The sequence below is a fragment of the Nicotiana sylvestris genome, chromosome 9, assembly GCF_000393655.2.
Source record: "Nicotiana sylvestris chromosome 9, ASM39365v2, whole genome shotgun sequence".
Taxonomy (NCBI): Eukaryota; Viridiplantae; Streptophyta; class Magnoliopsida; order Solanales; family Solanaceae; genus Nicotiana; species Nicotiana sylvestris.
This window is the reverse complement of record NC_091065.1, coordinates 106,102,699-106,121,681: the sequence shown is the minus strand read 5'-3', so window position 1 is coordinate 106,121,681 and position 18,983 is coordinate 106,102,699. Positions and strand designations below refer to the sequence as shown.

The window sequence follows — 18,983 nt, the reverse complement described above, 5'->3', positions numbered from 1 at the left end:
TAACAATGTGAATAATTATTACGCTGATAGTATATTTTAACCGGTTAGTACATGTTATTTATCATTCCCTCCATTGCAATTTATGTGTTGGTATTCAATTGGACGTGGAGTTTAAGAAAGAAAAGAAGACCTTTGTACTTTGTGTTGTAAAAAACCATAGAAATTTGTGGTGTTATAAAGCATCTCATTAAAAGTAAATTCAAAGTTTAAAGTTAAATTATTTCTAAATTAGAAAGTATGCCTTTTTTGGGGGAGAGACTACCAAGGAAAATATGACACATAAATTAGGACCGAGGGAATAGTAAATTTTTAAATTACTAAATTATAGAAAATTATCTGTTGTGTAAGAAAAACTGTGCAAAAGTCAAACTCTTAGTTATATTTATATATATGTTGTAAAAAGTGAGAGTGGTTGAGATTGAAAGTAGCTCTTAATTTGTTTATGTAATTGGTATAGTAAAACTATCATTTAATAGTATGTGTTTTAAGAATACGTTGACAAACAGTTACAGATGGAGTTATTAATTGTAATATAATGCAGGTAATATCCAAATAAGTTGACTTATTTTGCAGGGGTGATGTAATGAAAAAATGATATCAAATTAAGATAATCCACCTCTTATAAAAGAATGCCGCAAATAAATTCTTCAAATTTCACAGTAGGCAGCAAAGATCTAAAACTGCTTCATTAAACTAATCATTCTATGCAGATGTAATGGAATGACCATTTCTTTGGACTGATTTCGAAGGATACTACTACACTATTTAGAATAGGATTTAAGTTATATACAGTATGTTTTAACCATTTTTACCAGGTTATCAAAATAGGCATGCTTATCATAGAAATTTAGCTGCGACTACCTAATAAGTAATCTACAACAACAACAACAACCCAGTGTAATCCCACAAGTGGGGTCTGGGGAGGGTAATATGTACGCAGACCTTACCTCTACCCCGAGGGGCAGAGAGGCTGTTTCCAGGAGACCCTCGGCTCAAAGAGGCAACAAGAGACACTATATTAGTACTATCAATAGACTCATAATAAAACAACATAAAGTACCATAAAATCCATAACATAACATAAATACCATAAAAAACAAAGTAACAGCAATATAAGAGATATAGGAAATACGAGAAAGATGTAAGGTATTAATACACAGGAGATAAAGCCCATCATCAGTAGTTGATCAATAGCATCCTAAGACTACTTCCTAACTGGCTAGTCTCACTCTAGTGCGCTGTAACACCTAATAAGTAATCTAATTGTATAAAAACCTTACATTGTCTGCGCGTAAAACATAATTGTTGCCATTGTCAGTCAGTTAATCTTGAGTCATGCATTGTCCTATACAAGCACAACTTAATTTAAAGTTGAATTCGTTTTGGTACTCAGTTCTATTTCTTCTTTTATACGTTCGTCTACTTGAAATGCTTACAAGGGGCAAAATAGTTAAAAGTCAATTACAAGGATATATTTACAGTGAAGCTAATATTTTGCAAACAAAACAAAACGATTATGATTCCATTCCTCAATATTAGACAAGTAGGACTTATTCTTGTTTTACATGCAGGGTCGACAATATCAACTTGTTTCCACAATATCAACTTGGAACACCATATATAGGTGCCTACTTTCTGCTGCTTGCTTGGCTATTCCATTTCATTCTTAATTCCAGAAAAAGCTATGCTTCTATATAAACTTAAGTAAAGAGAAACTCGAATATCAAAGAGTATAAAGAAATATCTCGACCTCATTCTCATTACACAAGAGTCAAATTTTCCTAATATAATGAATCAAAGATCAAAAAAGGAAGACTAGGAAAGGAACACCTCCAAACAAAACTGGTAACAGAATTTCCATACATTTACCACATGCCCCGGATGCCAATGGATGTTTCATTTCCCTGATGACCATGTAAATGAAAACACAATAGTGACTATCTAACACAATGGAGCGACAGTAGTGCAGATGCATGAGGTGTGGCAATGTCCAATGACTTCAGAATGTCTTCTCTCACGCTCGGTTACCTGATTGGATTAAGACGTGTTGCCTATGCTTGTTTATAGAATAGAACATAAGCTTGATCGTGCAGCACTCTATTAATGGTAACAGCAGTAACAGAGGCATCATCAAATCGCAACCACTTCCCACTCTGGTTGCGACAATCGGCAGTATAATGCCCCTTAGAAGCTTCCCTCCCATGATGGGTTATTGTGGAAACAAGTTGATATTGTCGACCCTGCATGTAAAACAACAAACAAAAGTTTCACCTCACGTAAATCCATGGAAATCATGCCATAGTAGAAGAATGTGTTGTGTTGCTTCCTACATAATTCGTACAAAAAGGTGATGATTTTTTATTTTTGGACCCAAGGGGACGTCAATATGCTCTGTTGAGAAGGTTTCTGACTTATGATGCATTTCCCCACTTCAGTAAATGACGACACTTAATTCGCCATGTGAGTTAGCAGTATGATCTGTCCAATTTTGCTCTATAGATATCTATGACTTCCAAAACCCACAAGGGTGTAATATATATTCACATTTAACACTTAACTGAATTAAATGCCTACTATTTGCATAGTAGTCGATATATCAAATTAGTTCACTGAAGGTGAGGTATTTAGACTATAAGGGTTCAAGTACATCAGCTCTTTCGCTTTCGCTTATACTTTCCTTCCTTCCCATGAATGAGACTTTTTCAGATAGACCAAACTTTCGATCAATTTAGTTCAATTACCAAAGATCTTGAAATTGCAATTTGAACAGTTGAATCCATTTCTATCTACAATGACCTTCAAAATATTCCTTATAACACTATAAAATCGCAACCAGAATTATAAAATCAAAAATTAAATTATTTCCCCCTGATTGGGATAGAGGGTTAACAAAGAACTTCATTAAATTTGAATATTACCTCAGTAGTCGAATTAGCAAGTAAATCACGGCTTATCACTAGTTCAGGAGGGAATTGCACCGGTTTAAGCAGTTTAGTACTTCCGTGGCTTCCATAACCGAACCGCTTCAAGTGTAAAATCATCATCTTAGGAAGTGTCTGTATGCTGATGGATTTTCTGGCACTACCTGATCCAGACTGCAAGGAAATAAACTATGTTAGAGGTCAAAAACCAGCTAGTATCCTGCCTTTGATCAGCGATCACAACTACTACGCCTCAATCCCAAACAAGTTAGAATCGGCGATATGAATCCTCGTTTCTTTCTTTAAGCTCAACCGACATCACCATTATTACTAAAATAAAATAAACGTGAAAGTGAAAAATAAGATAAATGTATTATATAAATAACAATAACAACAACATACCCAGTGTAATCCCACAAGTGGGGTCTAGCGAGGGTAATGTGTACACAGTCTTTATCTCTACCTTGTGTAGGTAAAGAGGTTGTTTCCAATAGACCCTCGGCTCGAGGAAAGCAAAGTCACAATAATATAGGAAAGAGACTATGGTAGTGAAGAAGTCATGAAAAAAAACTATAACAACAGCAAGATAATACGAAAATTGAAGCAGAAAAATATCAGGTCATTCATAATAATAATAATAATAATAATAATAATAATAATAGAAGTTCTCTACTAAGTCTAAGCTCATTCCCAACTAGTAGGTATCACCTATATAGATCTTTCTCTTCCATTATGTCCTATCTTTAGCTAAGTTTGCATTGATTCCAAGGACTTGTAGGTCTTTCGAGACAACTTCTTTCCATGTGATTTTATGTCTACCCTATCCCCTTTTGACACCCTCCTTCACCATAGTTCCACACCTACGGACCGATGCATTTGTAGGTTGATGCAGGACATGACCAAACCATCCGAAGAGACCTCTCATTTTATCCTCATTGCGTGCTACTTGCACTTTCTACTGAATGTCATCATTTTTAATCTGATCAGTGATCACTAAACCAGCAATAACTTCTGAATAATCAACCAAGAGGAAAACGAAGTTAATCCCGATGACAAGTAGAAGGCTGATTCGACACCTAAAAGTTGGAGGAGAGCAGCTATGCAACTAAGGCATCAGATCTTATAAGGTTGAAAGATGCAAAGAAAGATATATTTGCAGTTAGAACTTGTTGTCAAAATATGAATGTAGCCGGGAGAACTGGAAAGGAATGGCCATGGAAAATCCTGTAGCAAAATATGATTGAACCTATAAAACTAGTTTTGGATGGACTATTATGCGTGAAGCTTGTCTAACATAGGAAAATTTGACGTTGCCTATGAGGACTGCACAATGAAAATTCACAACACTTGTTTTTTTAATTTTCGAGTTGCGAGGGACATATGGTAAAGGTTTTTAATAACCATTTCAGGGTTTCAGTTGGTGATGCAAAGAACTTTAAGAATGGCTTTTTGGAGCTGGCATGGGAAAAAGGCTTCAAAACAACTGCAGAATACATGTCTCACAGTCCCAGTCTTCACTTCATGGACTATCTAGAAGAGGAAAGAAACCCCAGATGATTTAAAGGAAAATTTAATCGCCTTCACAGATTGAAGGCTTTTTATCAAACAACCTTATCCTTTTAGTGTAAGTTTCCATTTTGTAGGTGACATACATGAACATTTGGATTTCATAGGCTCCCGAAAAGATATAAGAGGGACAGTTTGACTCCTTACTGTAACTCATAACACTTAGTGCTAAATTGTGAATAATACATTATCAAAGTAAAAACAAAACAGGTTGGTGGCACAAACAATGTCCATCAACAGCAAAGTTTCTTAGGGAACTTGTACACTAGAGGCCTCTGAATTGTGACCCATCTAAGATTCAATACAGTTTTATGCAGTAGGTCAACATATTCAATAATTGACATTAGAACTGGACCATTCCCCAACTAAGAGCAGACAGTAAAAACCATAATGTCCAAAAGGTAGCGGAGCAATTTACCTTTCCTATTGTTGTTCTATATTCCTCGAGTGTCTCTGGAGCAGCAAATAGACGGAGAGCATCTTGAATGGTACGAACAGCCTCATGTGAAATATCAAGATGGAGCACGAAAAATGGTTGAACAGTGGCAGAGGCTTTGTTCCCTATAATAAAGTAAATTCAAAATCTTAAACTCAATCTAAATTTAAAAATAGTTGAGACTTGAGAGAACCTCATTGGTCAGACAAATTTCTCTTCCCTACGGAAAATAGATAAAAGACATACTAGCATGAGCACAACATCCAGTTGCTTCACAAACGAGCTATTGCATATATGTCAGATTGGGAACTTGTAATATAGCAAATTTACAGTTTCTGAAACTAAAAGATAATACTGTAGTCTGGTTGCTGGGAAAAAGATAATTTCCTACGATACAGCCAGATTCCAGAAAATACCTTCCTCTGTCGCATTCTATGCGTCCTTTGACAAATTTACAATAAAGGCAGAATTTTTTTTTTTGTCATGCAAATAGAAAGTTAATGAGCAATCTATACGTCATGCGCAATCTTTCTGCTAAAATAAAGTCATGAAAAGTAGCAAACGTGAAATTTCTGGGATTTAGAGAGAAACCGAAGCTTCTTACCACTTCTCAAAAGCTGCTTAATTTTGTGTAAAACCTTTTTTTTGTCTTGGAGGGGATATTTAACTTAAACTGATGATCCACACTTCCTTTAACCGTTATCACAGTTGGACCAGGATTCACATGGGCAATCCAAAATGAGAATAACAACAACAACTATTCAGTAAAATCCCACAAAATGGGGTCTGGGGAGGGTAATGTGTACGCAGACCTTACCCCTACCCCGATAGGACAGAGAGGCCGTTTCCGATAGACCCTCGGCTCAGAAAGACGAAAAAAAAAACAACAAGAAAAGACAATTCATTAGTAACTCCAGTAGAAACCGTAATAGTAACAGAAGAATAAAAACCAAAAGATGAATGACATTCAATAACAGTAACCGGAATCTAAGGTCCGGGGCTAAGATAAACAGCAAGGATAGTGTGGATTCAACATAAACTGCAAGCCATCTAAGATCAACCCTAATCCAACCCCGCCTCACCCCCGGTATGAAGTAAGGAAAGCTCTATTACCCCCTAACTTGCAATCCAAAATGAGAAATTTATGGAAATAACCAATCCCCAATTCTTAGATTTGACTAGTCCTTTTTTTAAAATCAGGTAACACCCCTAGATTTGACTAGTCTTATGCTCTTCATGAGCAGCAGATGATCTTTATATAATAAGCAAATCTACATACTTATAAAAAGCACACTACCTCTTGCTTTAACAACACTTTTCAACTGCCCTCCGAAAATTGCACTTAATTTTGAAGGAACAAAGTCCTGAGTTCTTGTGACTGCAGATTTGTTCTTTGGGCCAACAGTTTCCCATCCCTCATCTTCTTCTGATGAAACAAGTAATGAATTTTTCCCACTTGAACTCGATTGCCCTTCAAGCTTTAGTAATTCACCATGCATCTGATCCATTACAAAACTCAGGAACTCCTGTGCATCTTCTTGTCTGGAAAATTGTTAATAAAAGGAGTTTTGAGATACTTTACAAAGAGTTGACACATTTCTCCAATTTACACTAATCGAGAAATGGTAACCTCAAAGTTGTCACAACAAGTACATTGAAGAAAACCCCAGAAAGAAGACATCTATAACTACTAAACACGTGTAAATAAGTACAGACCTTGGCCTGCCGGAAATGGCTTTAGGCACATCAGGAGTAAATTTCTTCAGAACTGCTTCAAATATTGCTGGGCTGAAGGGCGTACCGACTTCAATACTGGTGGCATCTTTCTTCATTAAATTTGTAGAACCAGGAACAGTAAACTGAGAAAGAAACCCCACAAATGCAGCTAACATTGGATATTCAACCTTGGAAAAACTGTGTATCCTTAGACTTAGCAAAAGCTCAACAAAAGGTGAACATGACAAAAGAGCTTGTAATGTAGCATTAAGGAAGCATAAGTTCCCTGAGTTGATTAAACCGCGAGGTAGTAAGCCTGCAACATCAAGAGGCCCACCAGATACCTCCAGAGGGGCTTGTCCTGAATGTGCACTTTTTGCTGAATTGCTAGTGGGCCCATTCGAATTTCCTTTATTTAATAGTGCACCATCATCTCGTCCAGTTGTGCTATTGTTAATGGTTTTACCCTCATCTTCTGACACACATAAATTGTTAAAGCCGATATTGCGTACCATTGCAGATACTTCATGTCCATTGCCGTAGTAATCATTCTGGACATCTCCATTCTGTTTGATCTCTCTGAGTAAGCTATCTGTCTTTGGTTTCTCATGCCCAGCTTTCGGCTCCTTCATAGTAGAGGAATCTGAGCCTACTTTCTCTTTGGAAGAATCAGGTTGAGAATTGGATACACTGCTGAAACTTCCAAAAGATAACTCAGGCACCAATTTTGAGGAATTAACTAGCACCTTTTCTTCCACGCGCTTATTAGCATCACAACCAGATGGCGGGTTCAGCAATGACTTCGTTTCATCTTCAGTAAATGAACCAAATAAAAATACCTGCAACATCAAGACAAAGGAAACAATCTTGGCTCTATCAGTCTAACCAAAATGAGAGGAAAAGGAAAGGGCAGAATCAGAAGTAGTCAGTAATTTCTTTAAATAATTAAAGTATCACCGAACACAGCACAGCTGTCGAGTAAATTTACAGAAGCTGCAAAAACTAAAGACTGTAATTCTGCCATATCATACCATACCAATAACTTTATCAAGTATCCACCAATCCTTCGGACACATCTAAAGCTCTTAACTATTTTTACAAAGTTAAGAAGTCCAAACCACACTTAACACAATCGCTTGACACGGCTAATGCCAAATCCATGTACCAAAGTCATTTTCAGCCTGCAATTGTAGCAGCTCCTTTGAGTCTTTTACTGCCACCCCCATCAGTTCAAATCCGAGTTAGCCTTCACAAGATTTGTGTAACCACTAATTTATTGACTTAATGCACCTAGCTAAATGCAGGATATCACTGCTCAAAATTCTTCTATTAGGACCAATGAATTTATATTGCACATTGTATAGAAGATTAGTAAAAGTGACCAAATAAAAATAGAACAGGCAAGAATGAACCCTGGTCTTTTCGTACTCCTTGGTAAATAGAATATACCAGCAAAATGCAAGTACCCACAGTAATTGGTCACTACGACAAGCCTGAGATATTCCCAAGTGATCTTATGTAACTTAGCACTGGGCCGCTTCCTACTAGACAAGTATCCATAAAGACAACCATGTGGAGAAAAAAGGAAATTTTTGCGACTCTTTTACTTTGCAGCAAGAAGCCATTCAACCATTAACTAAAATTTTTCTCTAACAGCATATCCATCTGACAGAAATATGGATTTCTTTTTCACTTCCTATGTCATCCACAACAACCACATACCATTAAAACCAAACTAGCAATCAATAATGCACAAATTGATTATTTTTATCAAGAAGTCCGCAACACAAAGAGCATATTCCCAAAAAAAAAATGCACATCATCACAAACAAATTGCTTACAGCCAATAATAACCAGACAATGATAAGCCTATGAACCATCCGAAACTTCTAAAAAATTGATTTTTATCCATAACTCAAAAAAATCAAACATCATAATTCCACTCAATCACCATATATCAGAAACAAAGTGCAGTCTTTACCTTACTCAGGCATCCACAATATGAAGGCCACAAACCACAATATTACAACCACAACTCAAGAACCAATTTTGTCCATAATTCAGAACATTCTAGAATTACCAAAAACCCAACAAAAGCAAAAGAGAAACATCAAGAATCAATAATACACACCTTAGAATCACTCATGCTGTGCAGAGAAGTGTAGGCTGGAACTCAAAAACCACTAAAGCAGACAACTTTATAGGGAACTTATGAAAAATTAGCCTTGTTGCTGCAGACATGAAATAGGAAGAAACAAAGAAACAGAGCATTTAATATTAGCTGAAGTGGATCCGATTATGAACGGGAGAAGCATCGAACAATTCTAATAAACGCAGAATTACGAGACCAACAAGGACAAGGATTGGAATATATAGGGATTTTTGGGACTCTTGGGATTTTGGAGGGTTTTGTTTTTCGTCTGTCCGACTGTCCCTAGTTGTGTGTGTGTGTTTTTTTTAGGTTGTAGGTTTCTTTTGGGGGAAAAGAGGGTGCCGATCTCCTTAAATACGTCGGCTTTTTATACTGAGCAAATTCCAGTTTCTGTATATACCGACCTCTAACTCTTTTTTTTTTTTTTTAACACAAACGATAATATTATACTACTACCACAAATATTACACAGTTCTTACATAGTCCCTTAGGACCATTTCATTGCCAAACTTGGCTAGTTTTTCACAAACACTAATACTAACACACTTTAACTTAAAACTGAAACCCTTCTTGTCCTTTAGCAATTGATGTTCAACAAAATAAGGTGGACGTGCATGATGAACACATCTAGGAACTTTGAAATTCTTCAGTGCTTTCTTTGCCAAGAGGTGGGCTATTTCATTTCCTTCCCTGGAGTTATGCCTCAGGATTGGGTGCTTCAACTGGTGCATTAACAACCTGCATTCCAAAATTAGATTTGAAAGGTTAGGGTTATTTTCATTAAGCATCAATATAGTATTCGTTGAGTCAGTCTCAACTTCGATGTTACGAAGATCAATATGTTTAGCAATATTTAGTCCTTCATGTAGAGCCATTAGCTCGCAATGCATGATTGTGGATGCTCATCCATAAGTTGATCTGTAGTACCCAAAAATCCAGTCACCATTTTTGTTCCTGAAAACTCCACTCAGTCCAGCTTCCAGAGTAGTTTTGGAGAAGGCTCCGTCAATATTGAGTTTGATTGTATTTGCCAGAGGTTTGTTCCAATTGATCTTAACTTGAACCCTGTGCTCCTTAAAAGGGACTCTTTTCTGTAAAGAAATTATATTCCCAGGCTTGTTGGAGGATGACCATGTGACAAACCTTATTACTAAGGTTGTGCAAATTATTGTTGTTTCTATTTTTCCAAATATTCCAAATCGCAAAAGGAAGGATGGTCTTCCAGTTATTTGAGTAGAGACTTGTTTGAATAAAAATATTCTTTAATTTCAAAAGCGAGTGATTTCCATCTTTTAAATAAAGATTTTTTATACCTAATTGTTCCCAACAAGAATTAGTGATAGGGTAGTCGAGGAAGATATGTTCAGCACTTTCCACATTAATTCTACAAATAGTGTAAACCTTATCAATATTCATACCAATGTGGGATAAGTAGGCTCTGCAAGGTATATGATTATGCAAACATTTCCAGAAGAAGAACTTGATTTTGTTTGGGCATTGAAGATCCCAAATTCATTCAAAATCTAGTTTGGGAGGGAAAGAAGGATTGATGAGGGAGTAGCAGGATTTGGTGATGAAAAGACCACTAGAGGTAATACCCAATGTCATAGTATCTTTTTTAGTAAACTTATTAGGTATAAGGGTAGCCATAATATTTTTCATAAGGGTATTAAGAATATAAAAGGAGATATTAGAGAGGTTCCACTTGCCATCAATTATAATATCCTTTATTGGGATATTAAGATCTTTTTTATCAATTGGACTATATAAATTCTTCCTCAGAGAACTCGTGTCATGGATCCAATTTGAAGACCAAATTTTCATATTTTAATTTGAGTGAGGATGCCACAAGATACCATGATTGCAAAAAATTCCATCCCTTAAGGATGGATTGCCAATAAAGGAGGAAGTATTGATTGTTTTTTTATTAGCATATTTATAGGAGATAAGCTTGGTCCAAGGAGTGTTTGAATTTTGTAGTAGTCTCCATGAAAGATCTGTTAGAAGGGCAATATTTTTGGAGGAAGTTTTTTGGATACCAAGGTCTCCTTCTTGCTTACTCTTGGTGACGAGATTCTAATTTACTAAATGGAGTTTTTTAGTAGTGTTAGTACTTCCCCAAATGAAATCCCTTTGAATCTTGTCAATTTATTTAAGGATTTTATTAGGAAGATAAGTGTATTGCATGGAGTATGAGGGGATGGAATTTAGAGTGCTAGCAGCTAGAGTTGCACGACCGACTATATTTAGAAATGAGCATTTCCAATGGGACATTTTGCTATGGAGCTTGTTAATTGCGAATTGGAAATCTCTTGGTTTTGGACTATGGTTCAATATTGGGAAGCCTAGGTAGTTTCCAAAATCATGAGTAACTTTCATTCCAAAAAGGTTCGACAAGTACGAGGAGGTTTGTGGAGGACTAAATTTTGGGAGGATAATTTTGGACTTAGTGTAGTTGATTGATAAACCTGATTGGGAGCAGAAAAAATTCATACTAGTCTTAATGCAATGACCAATTTTTTTGTTTGCCTTACCCATTAGAGTTATATCATCCGCAAATAGGACATGAGAAAAAAACAAGCCTTTTTGAGAGATTTTAATAGGATCCCAATTTAGAATATCTGTTTGGTAATTGATGAGTTTAGATAGTAATTCTATGCAAAGGATGAATATATAAGGTGAAAGGGGGTCACCTTGGCGGATACCCCTACTAGGATTAAAAAATTCAGTAGTTGTCCCGTTAACTAGGATACCCATAGAGTTGGTAGTGATGCAATGCATAATCAACTTACTAATTTTTTGGGGGAAATTATAGAACCTAAGAGTTCTGTAGACAAAAGACCACTCTAGCCTATCGAAAACCTTTTCGAGGTCAATTTTAATAAGCATATCAGGGGTTGTTTTTTTATATTTACGAAGATTATTCATAATCTCTTGGACAATAATTGCATTGTCACTAGCTCTCCTATTTTTAATGAAGCTAGATTGGAGAGGGATAATTAGGTAGGGTAAAAAAGGCTTAATCCTATTTGCAATAATCTTTGTAATAATTTTGTAGGACGTATTTCAAAGACCAATTGGCCTAAAAATTTTCAGGTTGTTTGCATTGGCAAATTTTGGGATTAGGCAAATGTAGGTCTCATTTATATTACCAGGCAAACTTTGAGTAACAAAAAAACTCTACTGAGTTGTGAATGATACCCCAGTATTTTTGATAAAAGAAAGGGTGTATTCCGTCCGGCCCCGGTGCTTTAAAGGGTTTGAATGTAAAAACTGCATTTATGATTTCCTCTTTTATTAAAGCCTTGTCTAGACTTGCAAGATCAATTTTGTTTTGTCTTGAAGAACTCCCTAGGTTGTCTTTCCTATGTGAGGAGGTTTTTGAAGTCATGAAAGCATTCCTAGTGAAGTCTAGGGTATGGCTTAAGATGGAAGGGGGGTTAGTTATCCAATCACCATTGGAGTTTTTATAAAACATGATAGCACTACGACGCTTACGATTTGAGGCCATAATATGGTAGAACTTTGTATTTGCATCTCCATCATTCAACAAAGAGATTCTTGGTTCGTAATTTCCAAAAGTCTTGCTCCATTTTCAAGATATTATTAAACTCCAATTGAAGCTTAGATTCAAGGTCTTGTAGGAAGAAACTTTTGTGGTAAGCGGGGGGAGGTTTGGATATCATTTAGTCGGGCCAGTATGATTTTTTTCTTTTTGAAGATGTCACCAAAAGTATCGTTTTTCCATTCCACTACCATGTTTTTAAAAGAAGCTTGAGCTTCAGGTAGTCCCTTGTTGGACCAACAATTTTTAACAATGTTGATAAAGTCCGGATGCCTACACCAAATAGTCTCTAGTCTAAACGGTTTATTGGAGAAATTTATATTACTAGGATTTAAAGCTACTAATAACGGGCTATGGTCGGAGTGTGTTCTAGGCAAATGAGTGACCATATCTTTAGGAAAAATAGGAATCCAATCATTAATCACAAAAACTCTGTCTAATCTTTCCATTATAAGACCTCTAGATTTTTTTCTATTATTAGTCCAAGTATATTTAGAACCTTTATAACCTAGGTGTAGGAGGTTACATTTGTTGATACTGTTCCACAGTGTGTTACTTCTTCTACAGTTTATAGGATTCCCTCCAAATTTGTCACAAGCACAAAAAATATCGTTAAAATATCCCCCAAGAAGCCAAGGTTTGGGGTTGTTTAAATGGATTTTTTCTATATTTTCCCAGAGTGTACGTCTATTTCTTAGGGTAGTACTTACATAAACGGAAGAAAATAACCAAACAGAGTTAAAGGGAGTTACCTCTATGTTGGCATGAATTTCTTGATTTCTCCTAACAAAATCATGCATCTTCACAATGCTAGCATCCCACAGGATGACCATACCCCCCCCCCGATTGGCCCTCAGTTGGCACTTCGACCATATTTGTGAAGGGAAAATCATTAAGAAGGGTTGTATGATTTTCCATTCGAGTTTCTAACAAGGTAACCATGCAAGGTTTGTGAGTATCAACCATCTCCCTAAAGTTGACACGAAAATTTTCATTGTTGCCACCACGAATATTCCAAATGATAACACTAGCAGGCATATACATTATTAATACATGGTTGTTGATTGGGTTGCTCTCCATTCTTACCTGGAGCACTAGATTCCTTCTCATGGAAGGAACTAGTATCATTGCATGGCTTCCAACCGTGGGATCCTGAGGGGGTCTGATATCCATTGAGAACTGGTACAATGGTGGAGGGCAATTGAACACATATCTCTTCTCTTGCATTTCCTGAAGAGATAGACCTTTACATCGTTTAGACTTGAGAATTCTATTATCTCTTCCGCCCTAGTAAGTTGATTTCTTCTACATTCTCTACTGGAGGCTCTACGTGTTCTTGCACATTGGAATTCACTGCTTGTGGAGGTGGGTTGTTTGCTGGTGGGGCTGTTTGGGCTTGGTTCTGTTGAAAATGGGGGGGTTGCTGCCCATGGCATGAATATTGAGTTCAAGTTTTGAATCTCCCCTGGGGGAAAGAATGGGAGATCCAGGTTCATGTTCTGGGGTTGTAGCGGGTTGAAGTGATGGGGGAGATTCCACTGGTTCCTCATGGCTTGAGCATGCTGAGCATTCAAGTTGGGTGCCAAAGGTTGAAATATATTGTTCAACCATACATAGTTGTGATAGTTGCTCATGGCCATGTGCATTCCCTCGCTGACAAGTTGTGTTAGGTAGTTATCACAGTGTCTTGGCCATCTAGTATCATGTTGAATGATATTGCATGACTCATGAGTGCCTGTTCTATCCACGAAAGGGGTTGATGATCTTGAGGGAGTGGTGGTTGGATGAAGAACACTGTTTGGTTTCCCTGAGGGTTGTTCACATTTGGGGGTGGGTTTGCTATTGAGTGAGCTCTTTGATGTCTTAGAATTTGGACAAGACTGTACCTCCTTCTTTAAGCTAGTGGGATTCTTGGCATTTTGATTGTTTAGGGGGTGATTTATATTTGTTATGGTGTGTTACATAGAGGGAGATAGAAGGGTTTCGGTAGTAGTTTGGCTATCTAGGGTGCCAATGATGAATCTATTTGCATGCTTTCTTTGCATGCAAGAGAATAGATTTTAAGGGGATTTGGTGCATCAGAAGGGATAGGCACATGGTGTCTGTTATTGGCCATTTGGCTAGGGGTAGGGGCATGCGGGACAAGTGTTATGGGGTCAGTTCTCTTGCCATGCAACGGTTAGTGGGGTTATTTGTAATTAGAAAAGGATTAGGAGTAAGTTTATCAGAAAGATTGTTTAAAGGATTTTGGGTAATATTGATATTAGTAGTCGTGTTATCTATTATACTTTGATTAGAAGCGTTACTAAGAGTTTGCATGTTGTTTCTAATGGTGACCTCCATATCAGCCACGTTGTTACTAGAAGAACTAGGTAAGGACACGTTAATGACACCATTTAACTTAGGAGAATTATTAGGGCTTTGTAAATAATTTTCCTTTATTTTTATTTCTGTGGGCGGACTAACCAAGGTGAAAAATTTGTTGTTGCAGTCCACTAGGTTTTCTAGAAAAGAATGGCAATCATTTGTTATAGGTTTACTGCCATTTCCTGATTGAGTGTTAATGGGATATACTTGGTAATAGGGGAACGGGAGGGATACTTACCTGGTATTGGATGTAAAGATTTTGCTTGGATACCTGGGTTTTGATATCTTTCAGAATTTCTCCCATTGGTCCTTTTCTTCTTAGGAAACTTAACCGTTTGCCATGCTAGCTCATTTACTACCTTGTCGTTGTTCATCTCATCGGGTGAAGCAACAGTATTTTCCATAGAGTGGTTTGATGTCAGAGGTATTTTAGCATAGAGACATTTCCATGCCACATGGCCTAATCTTTCACATTGCTTGCATAGGGTATTTTCCCCCCTCATATTGGATGGTTTGTCTGTGATGGCCAATGTTGATGAAAGGAATTACAGGAACTTCCAGAGGAAGCTCTATGCATAATCGCGTATAGCGACCCCTTAGAGTGGAAGAGGTGCACGCATCAACCTTTAGTAACTTACTGATGCCATTTCCTATTTTTGCCAAGATGATTCCATCATAGAACTCAGTTGGCAATTGGGACAGACGGATCCAAATGGCAGTAAGGGAGCTTTTAACTTCTGTTGCCACGAAGTTTGGCTTCCATCTTTGAATGGAGAGGAAATGGCCAAATATGAACCATGGGCCAGAATTTAGGACTTTAATCATGTGCTCTTCACAATTAAATTTGACTATGTAGTAGTCTGCTCCCAAATCGATGAGTGTGAAATTATCTATAATTTTCCAAGCTTCCTGGATTTTCTTTTTTAGGATATGGTGTTGGATTTTCTTACCAATAAGCTTTATAATGAGAGAATATTTCCAGGGCTGATATATCCGTGCTTGATCTTCCTCTGAGAGTTGAATTGTGCTTTCATCTATCAACATTTGACAATTTTGCATAGCAAAAGGTCCTTGGACCTTAGTTGTAGTATCCATAATTATAGGGGTTTCAGTGATGGTTTGAGAATGTTGTATTCCCTCGATCAGTTTTTCTTTGAAGCTTTTAACTTCTTCTTTTTGGGTGGGAATGTCCTTATCTGGTGGTTTAGGGGGGATATGGTGGTTAATATCTGTAGCCATATAGCTAATGAATTAAGGAGATGAAGATGTTCTGCAAGTTAGTGAGAAGGAAGAGTTTCTCTCACTGTCCTTGTCGGCTACCAACCTCTAACTCAGTAATATTCCTCTGAATTTTTAGTTACTAGTGTATGCTGAGCTATGTAATTAATACATAATTTTATAAAATAATATAAGTGTTATTAAAATAACATTTTGAGTAAATAGTTAAACATGAAAGAAAAAGTATAAATATTTGTGAAAAGTCAATGTGGATCGTCGTAGGGTAAATTTCCTTGTCGAGGTTAAAATGATTGGATATCGTTTGAACTTATGAAAACTAACAATTAAAGTTTAATTATAAATATGATATTTTACTATTTTAATTTTAGGAGCTATGATCTAATGAAGTGTATCTCAACTAAGTGATAATTTTATATAGTGCACCAAAATATTTTTTATGTGTGTAACTATTTTTTATGCGTGTAATTTCAGTTTACCTTTCATATGCACTCTCTTCTCCAAGTCTATCCTTTTCCAATAAGTGGTTTGTGTGTTAATAAAATAAAAATTACATCTAAAATCTATGAGATTGAAAAAATAGTGATAAGTATCAATTAATTATGTAAAATATAATTCATAAATTGCTATAAAAAATTACCAAATATAGTGTGCTCACTAAATTTTGCCGCCTCTTCCAAGGATACAAAATTATTTGAAATATTTTTAGGTGGAAATGTCATCGACTGATTGCTTTACTATGGTATTGTTTGTAAAAGTTATTTCAAGTTTTGTGTGCACTGAAGTGTTATTAGGGTTGACACGATTTAATTAATCATTAATACTATATTAACTCTTATTTGGTTTGAAGAAGTCCTTTCACTTTTTCACATGAGTACTTAAAGGGGTTGCTTGGATATTTCTCCACTGTTAAAGACTTAACCAACAAATGATATCATTAACAAAGGCAATATGAATAAGTAAAAATTATAATAAAAATTTAAAATTGTATTACCTCTTCGTCGACTAATATTATAGTACCGAAACACTTCTATGTCGGAAATTTTTATTTAGTTTTACTGAACCTCTTCGAATTGCTAATATTTTTATCACTCAGTCAGAAGAAAATTGTTAATAGGTACACAGTATTTTGTTAATTTTAATTAGCTTGCCATTTTGACTGAATATAATATGGTTAGGTAGAGAAAGCAAAATAAGTATAATAGTAACGATATATAAGATAGATTTTCTACTTTCTACCGTGATCAACATTATTTTTTGAAATAGATAATAAATTAAAATAATTTGACATAGTATAGCCTATTGCGTGACCGAGTAATTCAAGTAGCCTATTGGAAAGAGTCAAAGAGAACATAAATTTATATTGGATGCAATATTAAATCTGTAGTGAAAAGAATAATAATTTGCAGATGGAAGTTTGTACTGAACAAATACCAAACTTTGAGAGTTCACTTCAAATAAATAAACTTTATTGCAAACAAACCATTGACTTAAGCTAAATTTATCGCAATAAGATTTGGTAATTGTAATGGTCATAAATAAGATTATATGGGAAAGAATGTACGGTAAATAATTGGAATTTCTTTTGGGAAAAATTTGGAAACAATGCATTGAAGATCCCATAATTTTAACGTTGAATTTTAACATTACATGTTTTACTCATTATAATATACTAGTATTAGTACGGGGTTGCACCAAGGGTTAGGACAGTAGGAGGCGACTCTAAACACTTTTCAGTTACTACGGGGTTGCACCAAGGGTCTGCGCTCAGCCCATTCCTATTTGCCCTGGTGATGGATGCACTGACTCATCATATTCAAGGGGATGTGCCATGGTGCATGCTATTTGCTGATGACATTATTCTAATTGACGAGACACGAGGCGGCGTCAACGAGAGGCTGGAGATTTGGAGACATGCTCTTGAGTCTAAAGGTTTCAAGTTGAGCAGGACGAAGACGGAATACCTCGAGTGCAAATTTGGGGTTGAGCCGACGGAAGCGGGAGTTAAAGTGAGGCTTGACTCTCAAGTCATTTCCAAGAGGGGTAGTTTCAAGTACCTTGGATCGGTTATTCAGGGGATCGGGGAGATTGATGAGGATGTCACACACCGTATAGGGGTGAGGTGGATGAAGTGGAGGTTAGCGTCGGGAGTCTTGTGTGATAAGAAAGTGCCACCGTTACTAAAAGGTAAGTTTTATAGAGCAGTGGTTAGGCCTGCCATGTTATATGGAACTGAATGTTGGTCGGTAAAGAACTCACACATCTAGAAGATGAAAGTAGCAGAGATGAGGATGTTGAGGTGGATGTGCGGGCATACAAGGATGGATAAGATTAGGAATGAAGATATTCGAGAGAAGGCGGGCGTGGCCCCCATGGAGGACAAGATGCGGGAAGTAAGACTCAGATGGTTTGGGCACATTCAGAGGAGGAGCACTGATGCACCAGTGAGGAAGTGTGAGCGACTGGCTGTAGTGGGCACGCGGAGAGGTAGAGGGCGACTTAAGAAGTATTGGGGAGAGGTGATCAGACATGACATGGCACGACTTAGGATTACTGAGGACATGGCCCTTGACAGGGAATTATGGAGGTCGAGCATTAAGGTTGTAGGTTAGGGGAAAGTTGTGAATATTTCTATAGCACAATAGAGTGAGACTAGCCAGTTAGGAGTTGGACTAAGAATGTCATTGGTCGTCTATTGATGCAGGGCTTTACCTGCTAGTTTTTACTATACCAGCCATCTATTTCGTATTTCGTATTCTGTATGTCATATCTCTTATATTGCTGTTATTTTATTATGCATTTTTATGGTACTAATATATCGTCTCCTGTGGCTTTTTTTGAGCCGAGGGTCTCCTGGAAACAGCCTCTCTACCCTTCGGGGTAGGGGTAAGGTCTGCGTACATATTACCCTCCCCAGACTCCACTTGTGGGATTATACTGGGTTGTTGTTGTTGTAGTACTCGCGCGATGCGCGGACACAAATCATGTTAAATTGTGATGCTGGTTATTTGAATCATGTGCAAA

At 36.8% G+C, this 18,983-nt stretch overlaps 2 protein-coding genes across 2 annotated transcripts; both read right to left on the bottom strand.

Annotated features, from left to right (window-relative positions):
* Positions 1 to 1,700: 1,700 nt before the first annotated feature.
* LOC104236573 (ubiquitin carboxyl-terminal hydrolase 24-like) lies at positions 1,701 to 9,196 on the bottom strand. Its single transcript, XM_009790523.2, has 6 exons — positions 8,771 to 9,196; positions 6,640 to 7,478; positions 6,221 to 6,465; positions 4,906 to 5,048; positions 2,919 to 3,095; positions 1,701 to 2,240 (listed from the first exon to the last, which is right to left on the bottom strand). The coding sequence occupies exons 1-6, from the start codon at positions 8,783 to 8,785 to the stop codon at positions 2,052 to 2,054; spliced, it is 1,608 nt and encodes a 535-aa protein (XP_009788825.1). The 5' UTR covers positions 8,786 to 9,196; the 3' UTR covers positions 1,701 to 2,051.
* A 5,995-nt stretch (positions 9,197 to 15,191) lies between these two features.
* LOC104236581 (uncharacterized) lies at positions 15,192 to 15,962 on the bottom strand. The gene has a single exon (XM_009790537.1). It carries the CDS (start codon positions 15,960 to 15,962, stop codon positions 15,192 to 15,194), a length of 771 nt encoding a protein of 256 aa, XP_009788839.1.
* Positions 15,963 to 18,983: the final 3,021 nt, after the last annotated feature.

What these genes read in the sequence shown, in the direction of transcription:
- LOC104236573 (XM_009790523.2), bottom strand. An exon ending in AAGTGTTGTTAAAGCAAGAG is followed by an intron (nt 5,049 to 6,220) that starts GTAGTGTGCTTT and finishes ACTTTATTATAG; the next exon opens with GGAACAAAGCCTCTGCCACT. An exon ending in TTGCTAATTCGACTACTGAG is followed by an intron (nt 2,241 to 2,918) that starts GTAATATTCAAA and finishes TTTTACATGCAG; the next exon opens with GGTCGACAATATCAACTTGT.
- LOC104236581 (XM_009790537.1), bottom strand. Translation starts at nt 15,962, where the DNA reads ATGGCTACAGATATTAACCACCATATCCCCCCTAAACCACCAGATAAG.